This window comes from Perca fluviatilis, chromosome 13 (genome assembly GCF_010015445.1).
Source record: "Perca fluviatilis chromosome 13, GENO_Pfluv_1.0, whole genome shotgun sequence".
NCBI classification, from domain to species: Eukaryota; Metazoa; Chordata; class Actinopteri; order Perciformes; family Percidae; genus Perca; species Perca fluviatilis.
The window spans coordinates 1,125,264-1,144,386 of NC_053124.1; the positions used below are offsets into that span (position 1 = coordinate 1,125,264).

The 19,123-nt window shown below is 41.5% G+C and overlaps 1 protein-coding gene across 1 annotated transcript in view; it reads left to right on the forward strand.

The window, feature by feature from the left end:
* Window positions 1–19,123, forward strand: part of thsd7aa (thrombospondin, type I, domain containing 7Aa) — a 247,220-nt gene that overhangs the window by 210,419 nt on the left and 17,678 nt on the right. The window contains exons 24-26 of the mRNA XM_039820834.1: window positions 2,583–2,756; window positions 3,409–3,504; window positions 8,349–8,431. Of these exons, the coding sequence (XP_039676768.1) occupies window positions 2,583–2,756; window positions 3,409–3,504; window positions 8,349–8,431 (353 nt within the window). The remainder of the gene's footprint in view (window positions 1–2,582; window positions 2,757–3,408; window positions 3,505–8,348; window positions 8,432–19,123) is intronic.

Sequence of the window (19,123 nt, forward strand, 5' to 3'; positions counted from 1 at the left end):
AGGACCAGTTAACCATAGTCCTCACAAATCCACCGGAGGTTAGAACGCCAACGCAAAGAAAATGGAAGGGGACGGACATCCATCTTAAAAAGAGGGACATCCGGCAGAATTTTAAGGCGGCACCTAAACAATCCTAGAAGTGGAACGTCGTCGTCAATAGCTTATTCCACAGTGTCTGCCAGGAAAAACCAGCTGATGTTGTCTACTGGATAGACATTCAACATCCAACTGGTTAGACAACATATAAATATAACGGTATTCACTATTCAGTGTTTTGTTCTCTAGTACCACCTCTAGTGCTTATTCCAGGCTTTCACAATAACAACAAAGACCTGGCAGTTGAAGCACTTACTGTTGAGTGTGTTTGATTGTAGGAGCTTCAAGAGCTCCAGAGTGTACCACACAATGCAGCGCCGATGTTAACAGGTGGGAGGAAGAGAGCTGAGGACAATGCCGCAAGCTTTTACAGAGCTGATAACAGATGTTTGTGGCAGGCAACTTTTATTATGCCAAAATAAAAAGCTTTCAGTTGCTATCAAGCTACTGAAAAAAAAAAAAAAAAAAACTGGCTAGTTACAGCAGCTGCACTGTGTGTGTATAGTATTTGTTCAAGCATGTGCGTACATGTGTATACTTACACTGACTGCTCCAGCTTGGACTGTGTGTGGGTGTAATCAGCCCATAATCAAGTTAAGTGGCTTAGTGGAGACTACAAGGTCAAAGAGGAGCCTCAGATCTGGTTCCTGCTTCTGTCCATTCTGACTACTTTAAAAAGAAAACCATTCACTCTGATGGAAACCCATTTTTAATACAATTGTGATTTTACAATTCTTCTTCACTACCTGATTTAGTTATGTATTGGATGGGAGGCTTCATGATTAATTGAATGTGCATTAATGTGCTCACATTAGCTTTGGCATTACAGAGGGAGCAGAGTAATCTATTTTAAGGAGAATCTTCTCTTGTTGAATATTCTCTTTCCTGAGAGTATCATTCTTCTGGGCAGATGATCGTAATGAAAACTGAATCAGGTTTTTTGGTAGGAAAATATCTGAGAGGAGGCGTTTTCATTTTGATTTCACTTCAGTGTATGCTATTGACCATTGTCCAGCCACACATCCTTCCACTGCCAGGGAGTGAAGTGGACATTTGAATGGATATACCTGCACCTGAATGAAACATGGCATATCTTCTGTGACATCTTAGAAAGATCAAATTTGTATTTATTTTTTATTACCTGTCTATCCAGGTTAGTCACTTGAGAACAAGTTCTCACTCTCACAAGTTCGGCCACTGAGCAGCGTTTCTTTTTTTGGGGGGGAGGGTTAAGGGCCTCGCTCAAGGGCACCTCAGTGGTGGTAATGAGGGAGGGACAAGCGCTGCCCTTTCACTTCTTCACCCAGATTTATCCTGTCGGTCTGGGGATTGAATCAATGACGTAACAAGAAAGAATGAGTTTTAAAAATCCAATATAATTTAGTTTTCCTGTTTTGCCTCAGTTTTCAAATATTCCATGGTTCAGGGCAAAAATTTAATATGTAATGATGTTGCCAATCAATCTACTAGTCCTCATAGTACTTGACTCTGATTGGCTGAAGTGCTTGTTGGAGGCTTTCCAGTTCAAATACTGAAAATTGGCATAATTGGATGCTTTTAATAGTGCAGGGAAAATCACACCTTTATTTAAAACCAAATTTTTTTTTGAATTCCCATATTGTATAAGCATATTCTATATTTTAGTAAGCCTCCTTATTTCCTGCTCTGCTACTTTTTACGTTTTAATTTGTTGTTAATGCAAACTCAACACTTGTTTGTCTTAATACATTCAGCATACGTACATTTTCACAGCACTGATTCTATCAGTACAACAACAGTCATGTCATGGTCACCACTCAGCTGCTCTCACTTTCTCTTTTTAACAGCAATACTGTTTTCTCTTCACTACTTCTCTTCAATCATCTTAAAAGTCTAGCATCTCACAAGACGGAATTCCTCTCTCTGCTTTTTAATCTGAAAAAACAGGCTCAAGGTTCACTGAGTGGTATTTTTCTATGCTTTTAACCACATCTTCGTCAGTGGATGCCCTCGGCTCGGTTGTCATGGAAATAGCTCAGCTGTCGTAACTTTTCCGAAGTCGATGTGATGCGGTTGAAAGCTTTGAAAAATCTGAGTTATTTACAATGAATTACTACATTCTTACATGTAGACATCTACTGTGTTTTATTTCACTGAAGGTAGATTAACAGTGAGTTAACAGTGAGCAAAGTAGAAGCAAGTGGAATTGATTAGTGGAATCAGACTATAGTTAATTCCACACCCTCTCAGTGTTATTTATTATTTTACCTGGCCTTTATAAGCCACCCGTCTGTATTTGTTAATGCTTGCAGCTTGTCACAACTCAGCCATTATTTGAATGCAGTTTTTTGGATTTGACCATTTTAAGTTATGTCTACTTGTCAGCTGTTCAAAAAGAATGGTGGTACAGGTGATTCAGGCTTAAAAACATGAATTATGGCCGCACTAAATGCACTTGCTTTTCCCATTTAGAGTTTTAGTTGCTGAACTCTCTGTATGTTCTGTAGGAGAGTGCTACCTGACAGACTGGACAGTTTGGAGTCCGTGCCAGCTAAGCTGCGTGAGTGGGGATGACCTGGGTTTTGGCTCAGTCCAGGTCCGGTCCCGAGCCGTGGTGGCCCAGGATCCAGAGAACCTGCTGCAGTGTCCAGAACAGGAGCTGGAGGCTCGGCCGTGTACAGGTCAGTCTGTCAGAGTCGTGCTGGAACTCAAAATGACACTAAAGTCATTCACAGAGGCATATTATAGGAGTGCATGTTGATTCTACAGCAGGGGCCATTTTAGCCCTTTTAAAAAAAAGAATTGCCCCCCAAAAAAAATCTGTGTTAATCTTTTGTGAGCTTAGGGGTTCTGCTCTAGGAATATCACAACATTGTGAAACTAAACCCAGAATCTGGATGCCTAGATCATTCAGAAAAACATTTTCAGACATTTTCATTGTCAGCCTTTAGTCAAAATCACATGAATCTCAAATTTTCAAATGTTATTGATGCTGCATTTTGGAAATGTCTGTTTTTCCATAGATAAATATCCAATTGAATTTGTAATACCACCTCACCTTTGTAGTAATGGCCCTGTGGCTCAGCATTAAAGTAGGTTTTCTCAGAATTGATGGTGTCTTTCTAGTTACACAATCCAGTGTTTCCCCTATCACGATGGTCCACAATGATGTTAAAATGCATGTTAGTTTAGTAGAATAATGTAACAAATAAAAAAATTAAAAGGGTTCCAGGCACTCCTAAAGCTCTGATTCTAGAATCGCCCCTGATCTACGGTATAAGCTACATTGTTATTACAGCTTTTAACAAAGTCATGGCCATGCTTTTCCTGCAGAGGGTCAGTGTTTGGAATACAAATGGATGACTGGACCATGGAGGGCTTCATCTCGCCACGTCTGGTGTCAGCGCTCAGATGGGCTAAACGTCACAGGTAAGCATAATATATAGAGCTCTCTGGGTGAAACTGTTGATAGCCGAGTGTGAACTGGATTTAGGACCTGGTTACTAGGGGTGACACGCTTTTTCAAATCCATCATTCAACTTGACGTTCCATTTTGAGGTCAGGTGTTAGACTATGGAGTCTTTATTTTTATTTATAATTAATAATAATTTATTTATACGTTTTTTGACAACATATGGATAAAATATAGAAAAATCAACACCCAAAATACAAACGAAACAAACACGCACACACAAACACACAAACGCACAAGGAGGGAGAGGTACAAATATGCCCAATTCATCTTAACCCCAAGCCAAAGAAACCATAACCCAAAGATGTCCAGTAGTATGCATAAATAAAACAACAAAGACAAGCATAGACAAAGTCAATGCATACATACATGAATAAATGAAAGTAGAATCAAATTGGGTCCAGATATTGCAAATTGTGCCCCAGGATTCATCCCATTTATGCTGATGTTTTGAAAACTTAGTCTGCAGTTTCTCCAGGTGGATCACTGTTCATGTAGCAAGTTTCATAAACATGGTGGATTTGATGTATGGACCTTTTTCACAGCAGACATGTTGACTTGTCATAGTAGGAAAAGCACAGCTGAAATTGATATCCTTAACGATGGCTCTATTCCATCAAGTGTTCCAGTGAGCTATTTCAGTGAGTCAGCATGCACAATACCAGGGGCCTCATGTATAAAAGACTGCGCAGCTTTCATACCAGAAGATGGCGTACGGCCAAAACTTGAAAAGTACCTACGCACAGAAATATTCACATGTATAAAACCGGTCGTACGCCATGTCCTGCGCACCTTTCCTTTATACATGATAATCAACGTGAAATTGAGCGCACATGAATGAGTGACCGACCCCGCCTTGCCTGCTCCCATAAATTAATATGGAAATGACTATAAATGTGCCCCCAACGTCATTCTTTGTCCAATCACAACGGGTTATCCCGCTGAAGACGAAAAAAAAAAACTTCAGCGACTGTGAGGTCGGAGGTGGAGGCGAGAAAAAAATTTTCTGTTTGGAGGTTTGTCATCTTGGATAAGCAGTAAAAGAAAATGCCCAGAATGGCAAATGGTGACCGAGCGGTGAATGCACCGAACCATGGCAGAAATAATAATAAAAAAAATGTAATGTCGAAGTGGAAATGATGAGAATAGTGGCAGCGCCACACCAGTTACAGAACAACATGCATCTCAGTGTCAGTCCAAATTACGCATAATAAGCAGTTTGAACTCACTGATGTAATGGCATTTATTTTATTTATTAAGTGTTAGTAGGCTCAGTGAAACTGAGTCCAGCGCGATGGAGACCCGACTCAGAGGAGGAAAGGTTAGTGAGGCCAGCGTCTCCGCGGCAGGTGACAGCGCGCACCACCAAGAGATTGCTGGCGTAACAAGCTCGCTGACCGCGCTCTCACTCTCACACACGGGCCATTTAGCTAGCAGTAAGAGGGGAGTTGCAGGCCCCGGAGCTCTGTCAGGGCAGCAGCGTTTGGTAGGCCATTAGCCCAAAAAACAGTGACTTTGCGCGGGTATGGAGTGCTGTGGGCTGCCAGCCGTGACGGAGCTCTATCTACCTCACAGCAGGCCGGGGTCTGTGAAGTAAGGCAGGCCGGGCGGCGAGGCAGCAACACAGGCAGCAGCGGCCGCTGAACTCCGACACACAGTCTTACCAAATTTGCAATTAGCCATAAATTTTCGTAAAACGGCCCATATTTGAGCTTTATATAGTTGATTTCTTGCTTAAAAAAGTCTCAGAAGTGAATTTAATAAACGACAAACAATGTATAACTTTGCAGTGTCTGAAATATGAGACCTGCTGTCGAGTCTCCCATGTGTTTCTATGTAGTTTGCTCAAACCAATCAGCGCACAGCTCATTTGAAATATTCATGAGCATACCATATTTGGAAGAAAAGCTCTTATTCTAAATAGAGCCATATTCACAGGGTAGTTAAGGGCCTAATAAAATAGCTTTCGGGCAATTTTCAGCCCAACCAATCTTACACACCCCATTAGGAGACCTTAAGGAACAGTGTAAAATACCCTATATAAGCATTCTATCACCCCTTTAAAACTGTCTCAATAGTGTCAGAATCCCAGATTGCTTTCTAAGCATTTCATGAAAGTAAATTCGGGGAAACTTTAAGCAGACAAGGTTTAATCCGTAGCAGTGCCACAGACAAAGTTTAATCCCATTGTCCATCACATGTCAGGGTTAAGCTCAATGCTGATAGCGTTGTTAATTGTTCCACTAAGAATCATTTTTCCTCTGATGTGCCATTTGATTTGAAGGGCTATCTGGAAGAATGAGTTCCTCTGGTCGGGGCATCTGCTTTTATTTACAGCTCCTGCTTCATACAGGCCTGGAGCCATGTCATATTTCTGGGTTCGGTGAGCATACAACACTGCGCCCTGAGTATAAGTGAACAAGAAATGTCAGCACAGCCATTACTCTAGGTGGTGTGCCTATGTGTGGCTGCCCTGATTGGCAGATTGCATCTTTTACCTTCTTGTAAATGTTTCCTCGCAAGCAGTGGGGTTTCCCTCATGAATATTCATACTGAGCTCTCTCCCCGAGTATACCACCTTATAAATATTCAAGAAACTCTGATAGATTACAATGTTTTTGCAGGCATGTGTTCTCTCTTAATGTCTGCTGGTTGGATCAATGTCAGTTGTACTGTCTGTCTACGTTATCCAGCTTATTCTATCCGCAGTGGGGGCACACGTTCCTTACCCCACACTGTGTGTGTTTGGTAGAACCTGGTTACCAAATGATAGACCTGCTACTGACAAAAGTGTAAATTCAGACATAGGAATTAAATTAAATAAAAAACATGTAGATCCCCTCTACTGTAAAAAGTGTCTTCTCTCTTGTATATTTGCCAACGTCTTGATTTACTCCTGAGTGGTACACTTGAAAGCTCTTGACTTTTCCTCCTCGCACTTTAGATATAAAATACATATTTTATTGATCCCTGAAGTGAAATAAAATTTTTTCACTCTGTTGTTTATTCCGTAGCAATGATAGAACCATTTTAACATTGCTATGATGGACTTTTAAAGCTAACCAATCCCGTGATCTGGTGTCATGATGGTTCAGTTTGAACTCAGGATGTTAAATATCTTAGCATTTTTGAATACCAAGTGTTTAATTCAAAACACAGGTATGCTGATCCCGTCTAGATGTCAGTGATGACCTTTCAACCCTTTCATACATGTATAACTCACAGTTGTCAGTGTAATAGTTCCCTTAAAGGGTAACTACCGTTTTTTTCAACCTGGACAGAATCAATTTAAATGTTTGGTTACACTTTACTTGAAGGTATCTACGTAAGAGTGAAATGACACTGTCATGAACATGTCATGAACATTATAAACAAGTCATAAACGTCATCAAGTGTCATTCGGTCTTGTGGCATGGATTAATAAATAATAATTAATTCATACCAAAATATGTACTGATAATTAAAAACTCAAAAACATTGTGTAATGTGTAATGATTGTGTAATTATAGTGACCGCGCTCAACTTCAGCTATTTAATAATACGTTTTCATCTTAACCACAGTATCACAATATATTTCGCATCAGTGTCTCCTCTCGAATTTTATCAGCACCAGGGGGGAAAGGGTAACTACCATTTTTTCAACCTGGAACCTATTTTCCTATGTTTCTGTGTCAAAGTGACACAGAAACGACTTTGAATGAAGTGTATTTTACGATGCTAAAATAACTGCTTATTTTCATAATGGGTGGGTTTAGCGAACGCAATTTCGCGGATTTTTTTATGTTTAAAAAAAGGATCTTACTCTTTAACAGAAAGGTCGACCTCCTTAGAAACCCTTTCCATAATGTTGTCAGACACTTAGAATATTAATCTGAGTCTGTCCTTGTTTCTCCGTTGCCGACTGCAGTGAGCTCGCTTAATACTGGACCAATGTCAAAGATTGTTGTTCCCATCAGTCACTTAGACACAAAAACTTAGGAAAATAGGTTCCACGTTGAATAAAACGGTAGTTACCCTTTAACATTAATTCACCGGTGGTGGGGGGTGGGTCTGATATTGCCTGTACCCCGTGCCGTAAGCACATAGCACCCGGTGCTGGGGTATGTGATTTGCTGGGTTTGGGTAAGCCTAGCGTTGTAATCCAGGGTCAAAACAATCATACTAAAAATAACTTTAGGAGCATAGCATAGCATTAGCATGAGCCACTTGTCATTGCAGAACATTGTAATAAGCTGGATCGATATTGAAATATCATAGCAATAAATTAGCTCTCTACTGTGGCTTCTGTGCTGCAAAGTGGCATATCATTAATCAAGCATTATGCTGTGTGTTAAAACAATCTGGGTATAATTAAATTGTATGATTTACAATTACTCTCTAACGTATCATCTGGTGTTTCCCATGTTTTGCCTGAAGCTAGAGCAACTAGAGGGGTTAAAGGTTATATGAAGTCTTTGACAGGCGACCAACTGACAGGAGACCAAATCACACGCTCCGTGTCATTGATTAAAATGGGATAATGTAAGCACTCAACTAAACAAAATACTGTATATAACACAGGTGTAGTCGTAGGTGTCTGACATTTTAATGCAGAAATATTACATATTATGTCTTAAGTTAAATTCATTGTAATACAACAAACTGAAGTGAAAAGCAGTTAGGAAACCACAATTATTCCTGTTCCTTGTTTTTGTTGCTAGACTGTACTGTTGTTACTTATGGACTACAAGTAAAGGTCTGACACTTTTTTATTAATTTTTTGACATCTTACAGCTCTGACACTTTTTTGGCCTTTGCTCAGGTGGATGCCCGATGACAGCCAAGCCCATGGCTGACCGATCCTGTGACCCCCCCTGCATTAAGCCACGCTCCCTGTGCACAGAGGTGAGTTTTGGACAGTGAGTGATCACGAATATTGCATACATCTTTCGTCACATCCATTCTTCAGCTTCCACAGTGCTGCTACTTTGCTGCTTGTTGTGGTGTCTGTTATTGTCTTTTGGCACATTTGGCTTCGCTTGCAGTCTCTTGGCATCTTTCGGTGCTTCTGTGTGTCTACTGGCATATCATGGTGTCTCTTGGCATTTTTTGGTGTCTCTTGGTGTATCGTTGTGTCCTTATGACATCTCTTCACATCTGGGCGTTACTTAACGCCTCTTGGTAGATGGGGCAGATCGGTGGTTCGATCCCTGGCCCCTGCAGTCTACATGTCCTTGGGTAAGATACTGAACAATGATTGATTTGTGGTCCTACTGTCAGTCTCAAATATAGCTTAAATGTGATATGCTACTTCAGTACACTTTTTTTTAAAACAATTTCTTCATTGATTTTTTTGCACTCACAGGTAGTACATTACAACTTTTGTTTAACAATCCCTCAGATGACAGTATCACATGTACAGAACAACTGCACCTCCAGCAAAGTCATGATACGCATACAGAGAAACGAAAATAAGAGTTGCACCTCTGCTATCACTCTCGAAGACATGCCTTCTGGGATTCACCACTTATTTAAATTTTAGCTATCCTGTCCCGCATTAACCCTCTGTAGAAACTCCCATGTCTCCTTTTTTTATATATTGGTCTTTAGTCCTTTTGCCAGCAGTATAGCGAAATCAATACATTTATATTCTTGGGGTTTCAGATTTAGATTAGTTGGATACAGGTGCAGCAATATCATCTTCGGGTCAAGTGGAATGTTCACAGACAAGATGAACATGGTTTCATTGATCACCTTGCTCCAGAATGTTTTAATTTTGTCACACTCCCATACACAGTGCATAAATGTTCCTTTAGCCTCATTGTATTTAAAACAAAGGTCAGATATATTACTGTTGTATTTATTTCATTTGACAGGAGTTGTGTATGTCTGCATCAGCCAATTATATTGGAGTAGCTTTTAATTAGAGTTTGCTGTTTGTTTCTGACATGCATCACAGGTCTTCTTCCAATCCGCCCTCCACGACTCAAGTCTAGCTATTGATGTTTCTTTAGAGCCAGATGCACAACAGTTATATATTGATGGAATCAAACCCCTCTCATTGCAATTGTTTGTTATAATTCCTTCTAAGGATGACAGTGCAGAAATCCCAACTGATTGGTTTTGCATTGAAGAAATGAAGTTCCTCACTTGGAGATTTAAAAAAAAAAGTTTCCTTGGGATGTCATATGTTGGAGAGATTTCTTCAAAGGTCATTAGAATGCATCCAGCTTGCCTGGTTTATATGAAACATTGCCCCACACTGGGTTGAATGGTGACAGAGAGTCCAATATGTTCATATATTCTTTTACCTCATACCATACATTAACCATATTATGAACTTTAGGGTGAGCAGTATGTGTTCTTAAGTACTTTAGACTTCAGTACACTTAAAGCCCATATCAGACCAAAGATTCACAATGAAGTTGAAACTTGCAACTTCTTCAGCGTTCTAAAACCTGCCAGTTCATATCAATGAGACGAGACGGTGTATCATCTCCATCAGTGTTGGGAGTAACGCGTTACAAAAGTAACGCAATTATAGTAATGTATTCCTTTTTGCTGTAACGCATTAATATAACGCATTACTAATTAAATTTTGGTAATATTATACACGGTACAATCTCAGTAACGCGAGATACAACGCATTTTAACGCAACATTTAGTGGTGTTTTGTTTTTTTAAGAATTCACCAACACCGCAAAACATGTCTTCACAGAACAAAAAAGCTGTGAGTATTATTTCCTGTTGCTGGATTTGATGGTTGAGATGACTGCAGAGACAGATACATTTGATACATTATTTTCAGGAGTTATTACGCTGCGTTGAAGTAAGCCGTCACTGTCCCGTGGTCAGAGCCAGAACCAGAGACGGTAGGCTAGGGACACCTGTGTCCTGTCATTGTTCCCATGGTCAGAGCCAGAACCAGAGACGGTAGGCTAGGGACACCTGTGTCCTGTCACTGTTCCCATGGTCAGAGCCAGAACCAGAGACGGTAGACTAGGGACATCTGTGTCCTGTCACTGTTCCCATGGTCAGAGCCAGAACCAGAGACGGTAGACTAGGGACATCTGTGTCCTGTCACTGTCCCGTGGTCACAGCCAGAACTAGAGACAGTAGGCTAGGGACATCTGTGTCCTGTCACTGTTCCCGTGGTCAGAGCCAGAACCAGAGACAGTAGACTAGGGACATCTGTGTCCTGTCACTGTTCCCGTGGTCAGAGCCAGAACCAGAGACAGTAGGCTAGGGACATCTGTGTCCTGTCACTGTCCAGTGGTCAGAGCCACAACTAGAGACAGTAGGCTAGGGACATCTGTGTCCTGTCACTGTTCCCGTGGTCAGAGCCAGAACCAGAGACAGTAGGCTAGGGACGTCTGTGTCCTGTCACTGTTCCCGTGGTCAGAGCCAGAACCAGAGACAGTAGGCTAGGGACATCTGTGTCCTGTCACTGTCCCGTGGTCAGAGCCAGAACTAGAGACAGTAGGCTACGGACGTCTGTGTCCTGTCACTGTTCCCGTGGTCAGAGCCAGAACCAGAGACAGTAGGCTAGGGACGTCTGTGTCCTGTCACTGTTCCCGTGGTCAGAGCCAGAACCAGAGACAGTAGGCTAGGGATGTCTGTGTCCTGTCACTGTTCCCGTGGTCAGAGCCAGAACCAGAGACAGTAGGCTAGGGACGTCTGTGTCCTGTCACTGTTCCCGTGGTCAGAGCCAGAACCAGAGACGGTAAGGTACTTTTAATTGAGCAGTTTAATTTTCTCCTACTTGCCTATTGTACGTTTTACTTCTCTATTTGTATAGCTTTAGTTTACTTTGCATATTCATATTAATTATACAAAATATTATGAATAATCTATGATGTATTAAAGTGGATAAAGAGGAGACTGTATTGATCCGGTGGTGAAATTCACAAGCATATGTGGATAATGTTAGTGATATTGAGATGTTGACTACAGTTGCATTGCTAGTGATTAATTGGTGAAAACACATTGGCGAATTGGCAAAAGCAACATTCTAAATGGTTTAGTCTTGTCGCAAATCTTTGGTCTGAACTGGGCTTTAGGAACAACTATCACTGGAACCACTACAAAAAATTGCAGATTAATATCTGCAATATGCAATTAATATCCAGGGATTCGGATTATAGACACCATTGACTACTAGGGATGGGTCTTGAGACCCAATTCTATAAAGACCCGGTTCCAAATTTCTTAAAACCCGAAAATCAATAAGGTCCGAGTTTATGGATACTGCTATCGAGACTAGTGGATCATATATGTATACGTTAAGTGCGAGAACACAGTGTGCGTAAAGACCATATATCTAACGTTAAAGACTAGCCTCCCCACCGCAAATCATTCAAAACATATGGTGTTTTTCCATGACATGGTACCTGCTCGACTTGCCTCGACTCTACTCGCCTTTTTTTTGGTTTTGGTTTTTAAAAAAAGTCCCTGGTACCTGCCAACAGGTACTTCATTTAGTACCACATCCTTGGAGGTTCCCAGCGAGCTGAGGCGATACGAAAAGGTGACGTGAAAACCTGCAGACTCCTGATTGGTCGGAAAGAATCGTCACTAATCACTGCGTCGTCATTGCTAGTGACAGACGGAAGGGGGGGTCCTGAACAAACCCGCCATATTTAAATACTTTAGCCAGCGGTGTGTTTTTTGCTGCCTCCAGCCTCTTTAGAAACTAAATGTGTCTTCTGGCAAACAGCCACATGCTGAGAATAAGAAACACTACACACCTTCCACGTTCTGTGTGTGTGTCGGGTTAGGTAACGGCAGTTTCCTGCGGCGTCGCTATGACGACCAGCCACGGTCGCCTCACGCATGAGACAGCATTAAATCTGCAATGGAAAAAGGAGGAAGGGGCCCCGCGGCCGAGTCGAGTCTAGCCGAGTAGGGTAGAGCTGGTACTAGCAGTGTGTAAGCTGGCTACCGAGAGCATCGCTCTGTGGGCTGCTTAATCAGCTCGTTAAAACAAAAACAGTGACAGAGACAGAAGAAATCAATAGTCACAGACTCACAGTTTTTGCAATGAAAGCAATAATAGCTCTGTGTGGTGGTGCAACGGCACATAGTTGATCCGTAGTTAACGTTAGCCTACCGTTAGCTAGCAGCTGGATTAAACACGGTTAAAATGCTGACAGCTAAACTGTGTAAATGTCTGTATTTCACTGGAGAGGATTCTAACAGCAGGATATCCAATCCTGCCGCTAAAGCTATGAGCTAAAAGACAAACTTGCCAGCACTGGTCCCTGCTGTTGTCGGAGAAACAACACAGACAGGACGAAAGGTTGAGGTTACTTAAAACTGGTAAACCTTGCGGTGCATTCAAAGTTATTGTAAAATACAATTTTTTCATCTGGTTTTGTCACTTAACAGCAATTTAGTTATTATTGCTAGAAGTTATTGTTTTTACATTTTTAATAAATCATTTCAATTCCCCCCCCCTGATCCGAAAGTTGAACCAATCCGTGATTCAAAACCGTGATCTGAACCGTGAGTTTTATGATCCGATGCACCCCTAGTTCTGTTAAGATTTAGAATTTGACGCCAAAATAATAGAAAAGTATCGATAAAGACTCATATTGATAAAATACGAAAAAAAATTATCAATATGAATAAAAATGAATGATCCTCATCCCTACTGACTACCCCTGTAACAATTTGGCCACAATTAAGCAAATTTGTTTCAATCATGCTAGAAATAAATCCGCAGTTCAAACCTGTGTCTGTAGGCCTCCAATATGGCTGTGAGAAGGCCAGATTGAGCCCGACACCTCCTCTTGGGGTAAAATCAGAGCATCTGGATAGTTTAAGGAAAGAAAAAAAAGGGAGTAGAAAAGAGAAGAAAAAAAATGAAAAGAAAGAAAACACAATATTCTGACTCACTTGGCGTTGCTACCTGTTGTCAAGCTTTCCCCTGTTACAGGTGCAACACACCTGGCCTAAAGCCCTGCAGATTAAAGAACAGCTGCTAATGTTTTTTCAATAGAAATACACAGCAGCAAAACAGACACTCCAAGAAAACCTGCTTTGAAACAGGGTAACTCAGAATACACTGAAATAAAAAATCCATCCATCCATTAGTGACCCCCGCTTTTCCTTTAGAGGATCCCAGCCAACATTGGGCGAGAGGACAGAAACACGCTGCACAGGTCGCCATTCAATCACATGGGCTGACACTTTTTTTTTAAAGAAATCGTCATCAAAATGTTATTGCAATTGCAAATACTGGTTTGTGTTCCAATATTTTTTTACGGGATGTTGATATTCACCTTGTTCTGAAGTCTTTCCGTTAGCATCAGCCTGTGAAAACAGATGTATAATGTTTTGTGTGGTTCTGGAGGAGCAGTGTCTGAGAAAACAGCCCTGGCCCAGCTTTATACCCTCAGGGTTATTCTCAGCTTGGGCCTGTTTTACAAACTGGTGGTGGCATGGTTAGGGTCTAATGCTAATATCTCATTGGTTACATTATGGTGAAAAAAGGTTTGACTCATACTAAGGACTAAAAGTCAGTATATAAAGTAGTGTAGTATATATATATAGTAGTATATATAGTATGGTAAATGAAAAAATGTAAAACTGAGATATCACATTGCCACTCATATGGTAAAAGGATACCTTATCCTTGTGAGGATGAGGTTTTTACAGCGCAAACATCCGCCACGTGGCACTATACACCACGGAACAGGAGATGAATTGTGTTTGTTATACCATGTGGTTGTATGAGTCAGAGATGCGGTTGCTAGGAAAAAGCGAGTGGGGGTACATTTTAACTGTGTATGTTTGAACATTCCAGCAGCACCCTCCAGAGACTGGACCCAGATATATAAAAATGATAACACGGTGCTGAACTGCACTTCTCTTCCTTTGTTTTTCATTAAGGGAATGTAAATGATCATTTCCTATTTCCTGCTCTGTCTGTTGTCGGCGTGCTGTTTGCACGGCGGGGATATCTGGGGCCGATTATCCTCCAGAGATTGTTGGAGAGCCGGGGACCCCCTGCAGGGTGATGAATAGAGCCAGGAAGAGAGAGAGAGAGAAATGTGGAGGAGGGGTGGCTTCCCTGCACACACACACACACACACACACACACACACACACACACACACACACACACACACACACACACACTGTCTGACAGAACAGACAGCAGACTGCAGTACTGTTGCTGAGCTGATGTAGTAATGAGATTGTACAGCTAAATCACAGCTTTATCAAAGGTGCTCTATGGTTTGTTAAAGATGCTGTATGTATTTCATTTCAATTCACATTAACACAACCACTAGCCTATGTACTGCTGGGTACACCTTTTTTCTAAATACCAATTAATCCCAGAGGATAAGTGTGTTTTCTAAGTTTGATTCTGAACACCCTTGCAAAAGGCTAAGTGCAGACCATGTGACGTATACCATGGTTTGCCTGTCCCAGACACATTTTTGGAGTCCGAAACATTAAACCCTTGAGTTGGCAAAGAATCCATGCTCGTACCCATATTTACAGTAAATGCAACATACATATGTCATTTTTTTAAAGGGACGCTTTTGTAAAGGGAGCTGAAGAACATGAGCCAAAATGCAGTCGACACACACAGACTACAGTTGTGCACGGCCCTTAAACAGAGACCTGGACCTGGCCTGGATCCCCACCTTTTGAATTAAAGGCTATATTTTGGTATTCCTTAAAGTAAAGTAATGTGCTTGCTTTGGACCAACAGAAAAGAGAGCGATTTCTTAATTGATTACATTGAAATGAAATAACCAAAACTGAAGCCGGCTCAAGCTTAAAGCTTTGTGCAACAAAACGGCCTGAGCCCTGGATTCAGTCTAGGTAGCAGAACCCAAACAGAGACTACATCCTCACAGGCAGCAGCATGGTGTGCCACTGATTACTGTAACACACAGCCACAGCTCAGGTAACAATACCTGTGATATTTCCTGCACTTCGCAGTTCACTCTTTGTCTGCCTCTTCATCTGCCTCAAATACATTCTGATAGATCTGATAGAGACTTAAGACCCATGGCAATACCTATTCAGACTTGGATTTAATTACTGGTATCAAGAGAACCTGTGAAGATCTCGAATGGTCTCGCTCTGAGACATTTCTTGTTGTTGTGAGCTGCCGAAGATGCTACATCAGTCAAGCATGTTTGGTATTTATTGTTACCAAAACCAAGATAAGTCTGTAGTCGGAACACCTTGAACATAAATAATCAGTATTCATCGAGACAGTGCAAAACAAAAATACTGTATAAGGGATAAAGGGAAATTTATGGGAGTATGGAAGGAAATCAAGAAAAGGGGGGAGAAAAGATAAGGTTGATTTTAGGGTCACAACAACCCAGCTTGTTTACAAGAGACTTTCAAGGAGTAGGGAGACAGATTGACAGATGTTAATCAGCAGAGGGTTACAGAATCCAGAGCTGATTTGGCGGAGCGTCAACAAGTTAGGATGCTTAAGATTTCATTCATAATCTTTTCTTCCACTCTGCGGCTTCCCTTCATCCCTTCTTGTTTATTTAGCCCGTGTGGGCTTATTTTCTTCATTTTTTGGGGGTGAATTTTAGGCCTTTATTTATATAGGACAGCTGAAGACATGAAAGGGGAGAATGACATGCAGCAAAGGGCCACAGGGCGGAGTCAAACCTGCGGCTAGAAATAAACTTCTATATATGGGCGCCTGCTCTACCAGGTGAGCTACCCAGGCACCCTATTTTCTCCATTTCTTTACTATACATGTTTTGTTTGTATTTGTTTCCCAGGTCAGACAAATTTTTATTTTGGCAATACTCTGCTTTATGCCGAAATACCTTTGTATTTCAACTTCAATTGTATTTCTATATCAAATCATAACAGAAGTTAACTCAGGACACTTTACAGACAGAGTAGGTCTAGACCACACTATAATTTACAGAGAGCCAACAAAAAGAGCAAGCATTTTGTGCGACAGCGGCGAGGAAAAACTTCCTATTAACAGAAATATCCCTCAGGCAGACCCTGGCTCTTAGTTGGCAAGAGAGAGAGAGAGAGACAGATATACATAAATATTATTATGGTATAGCATACATATATTTAGTGCTAATTTGTAATTATCAGCTTGCTAAAATAATAAACCAAAATGGTGATGGTAAACATAATACCTGCTAATTATCACCATGTTATCACTGAACGTGAACATGCTGCCATTAGCATTTAGCTCTTAGCCCAAGTACAGCCTCACAGAATGTTTAGTGTGGCTATTGAAGTGCTGTTTAATGTGAAGTTTGGAATAGGTTTACTTCTTAAGGCCTCTACTAACTAATCAAGTGAAATCCGAGAAGGGCGTACTCCCTCTTTGGCTGACAACACAGACATACGCAACCTGTGTAGCCTGTTCTCATGAACCATCCCGTTCAAAAAGCTTAAAAAATGTAAGCACTGTAATTCGTAAGCATTACACGTTTTTATTTTATTTTTTGCTGTATTCACCACATTGACGGCCGCTGTATAAGAATGCGGCTGGCCGTATAGGGAGGAGGTCAGGGGGGATGGGTGGGCGTTAAAAAACATGACTTTAAAGCCAGAGAGTGGAGTTCGCTTCCCAGGGAAAACACCCAGGAAATGTGTGTTCTTTAGGAGTGTTTTTATCCAAACCACGATCTTTTTCCTAATCTTAACTAGTTGTTTTGGTGTCTAATCTTAACTTCCATTGCAGCAAAACGCTCATATTTTGTGGACTAAATTTAACCATAACATCTGCTGAAATGAGCGGTAGCTCGTGGTACTCTTTACCCGGCTCAAATAATATCATATATCAAAAAAATGATATCATAATATTTTCGTACGATATCATACGGACTCGAGATTCAGGGCTTTTGAGATAACGTTTGGGGCTGGAACCCCCTAGAAGCCACGCCCCCCGCTTTGCCCCTGGTAATTAGGGCCCGAGCGCCAACAGCGGCAAAGGCCCTATTGAAACTGAAGGAATTATTATTTTCTGCAAAGTAATTGCCTTTTTGAGGGCTTAACATATTCAAAACCTCACCATATTTGGCGGTCGCATCAAGTCTGGTGAAAATTTACGTATTTTAAGGGTTTCGGAAATAGGCGCACAAAAATGGCTCGCTAGCGCCCCCTAGAATGTTAAATAAATTGAGCCCCTGCAGTGCGTTTAACGTAGACTCATGAAACTTGGTAAACATATGTATCATGTCAAGAGGTACAAAAAACGTCATTAGAGCCTTACCCTGAACCCAACAGGAAGTCCGCCATTTTGAATTCAAAGTTCGAAATTAGTGCGATTTTGGCCATTTCCACATGTCGTACTTTAACGAACTCCTCCTAGAGATTTCATCCGATCAACTTCAACCTCAGTCTGTGCCATCTTAAGATGTTAAAGATGAAAAGTTGATAAAAGAAAAACTTTTCGTCATAGGGCGTGGCCGTGGCGGGGCGGCCATTTTGTGTGTTTCGCCGCCGAAACAGGAAGTGGGTGTAACTCGAGTGTACATTGTCCAACTGGCTCGAAACTTTTCAGGATTCATAATAGTCCAACCCTGAGGACAAATAAAGGCCGATATTTACTTAAAGTCATAGCGCCCCCTAGTGGCAACAGGAAGTAGGCCTAAAAGTCAAGGTGCTATACTTTAACGAACTCCTCCTAGAGATTTCATCCGATGGACTTCAAACTTGGTCTGTACCATCCCAACACCTTAACGATGAAAAGTTATTAAAAGAAAAACTTTTCGTCAGACGGTGTGGGCGTGGCATGACGGCCATTTTGAGTGTTTAGCGATGAACAAAGAAATTGTTGTAACTTGAGTGTACGTTGTCGTATCTGCCCGAAATTTGTCACGATTGACAAGGGTCCAGGCCTGAGGACACCTACAGGCCAAAATTGACTTTTGGTCATAGCGCCCCCCGATGGCAACAGGAAATCTGCCTTATATGACAAACATCATCCGATTTACATGAAACTCAGAATGTGTGGTCTACATGTGATACTGAGCCGCCCCCTATAATATGACCACGCCCACTTACTCAGGCCACGCCCCCTTTGATAACATTTGAACCGTTTAAGGTAGAGTCTTGTGTGAGGTGTCATTGAACTCAGCAGAGACTTCCTTATTCATTGGTGATGGTTTAGCCTGCCCCCTATGCTTAAGCCACGACCACTTTCATAACATTTCAACCGTTTAAGGTAGGACCTTGTGTGAGGTATGATTGAACTCAGCAGAGACTCCATTCTTCATTGGTGATGGTTTGACCTGCCCCCTGATCTTTAGCCACGCCCCCCTTTATAACTAATGACCCGTTTAAGGTAGAGTCTTGTGTGAGGTATCGTTGAACTCAGCAGAGAGTTCCTTCTTCATTGGTGATGGTTTGGTCCACCCCCTATGTTCAAGCCACGCCCCCTTTCATACATGGTGACCCATTTAAGGTAGAGTCTTGTGTGAGGTATCATTGAACTCAGCAGAGACTTCCTTTTTAATTGGTGATGGTTTGGCCCTCCCCCTATGCTTTAGCCACGCCCCTTTTCACAGCTAATGAACTGTATGACGTAGAGTCTTGTGTGAGGTATCGTTGAACTCAGCGAGTTCCCTTTTCATT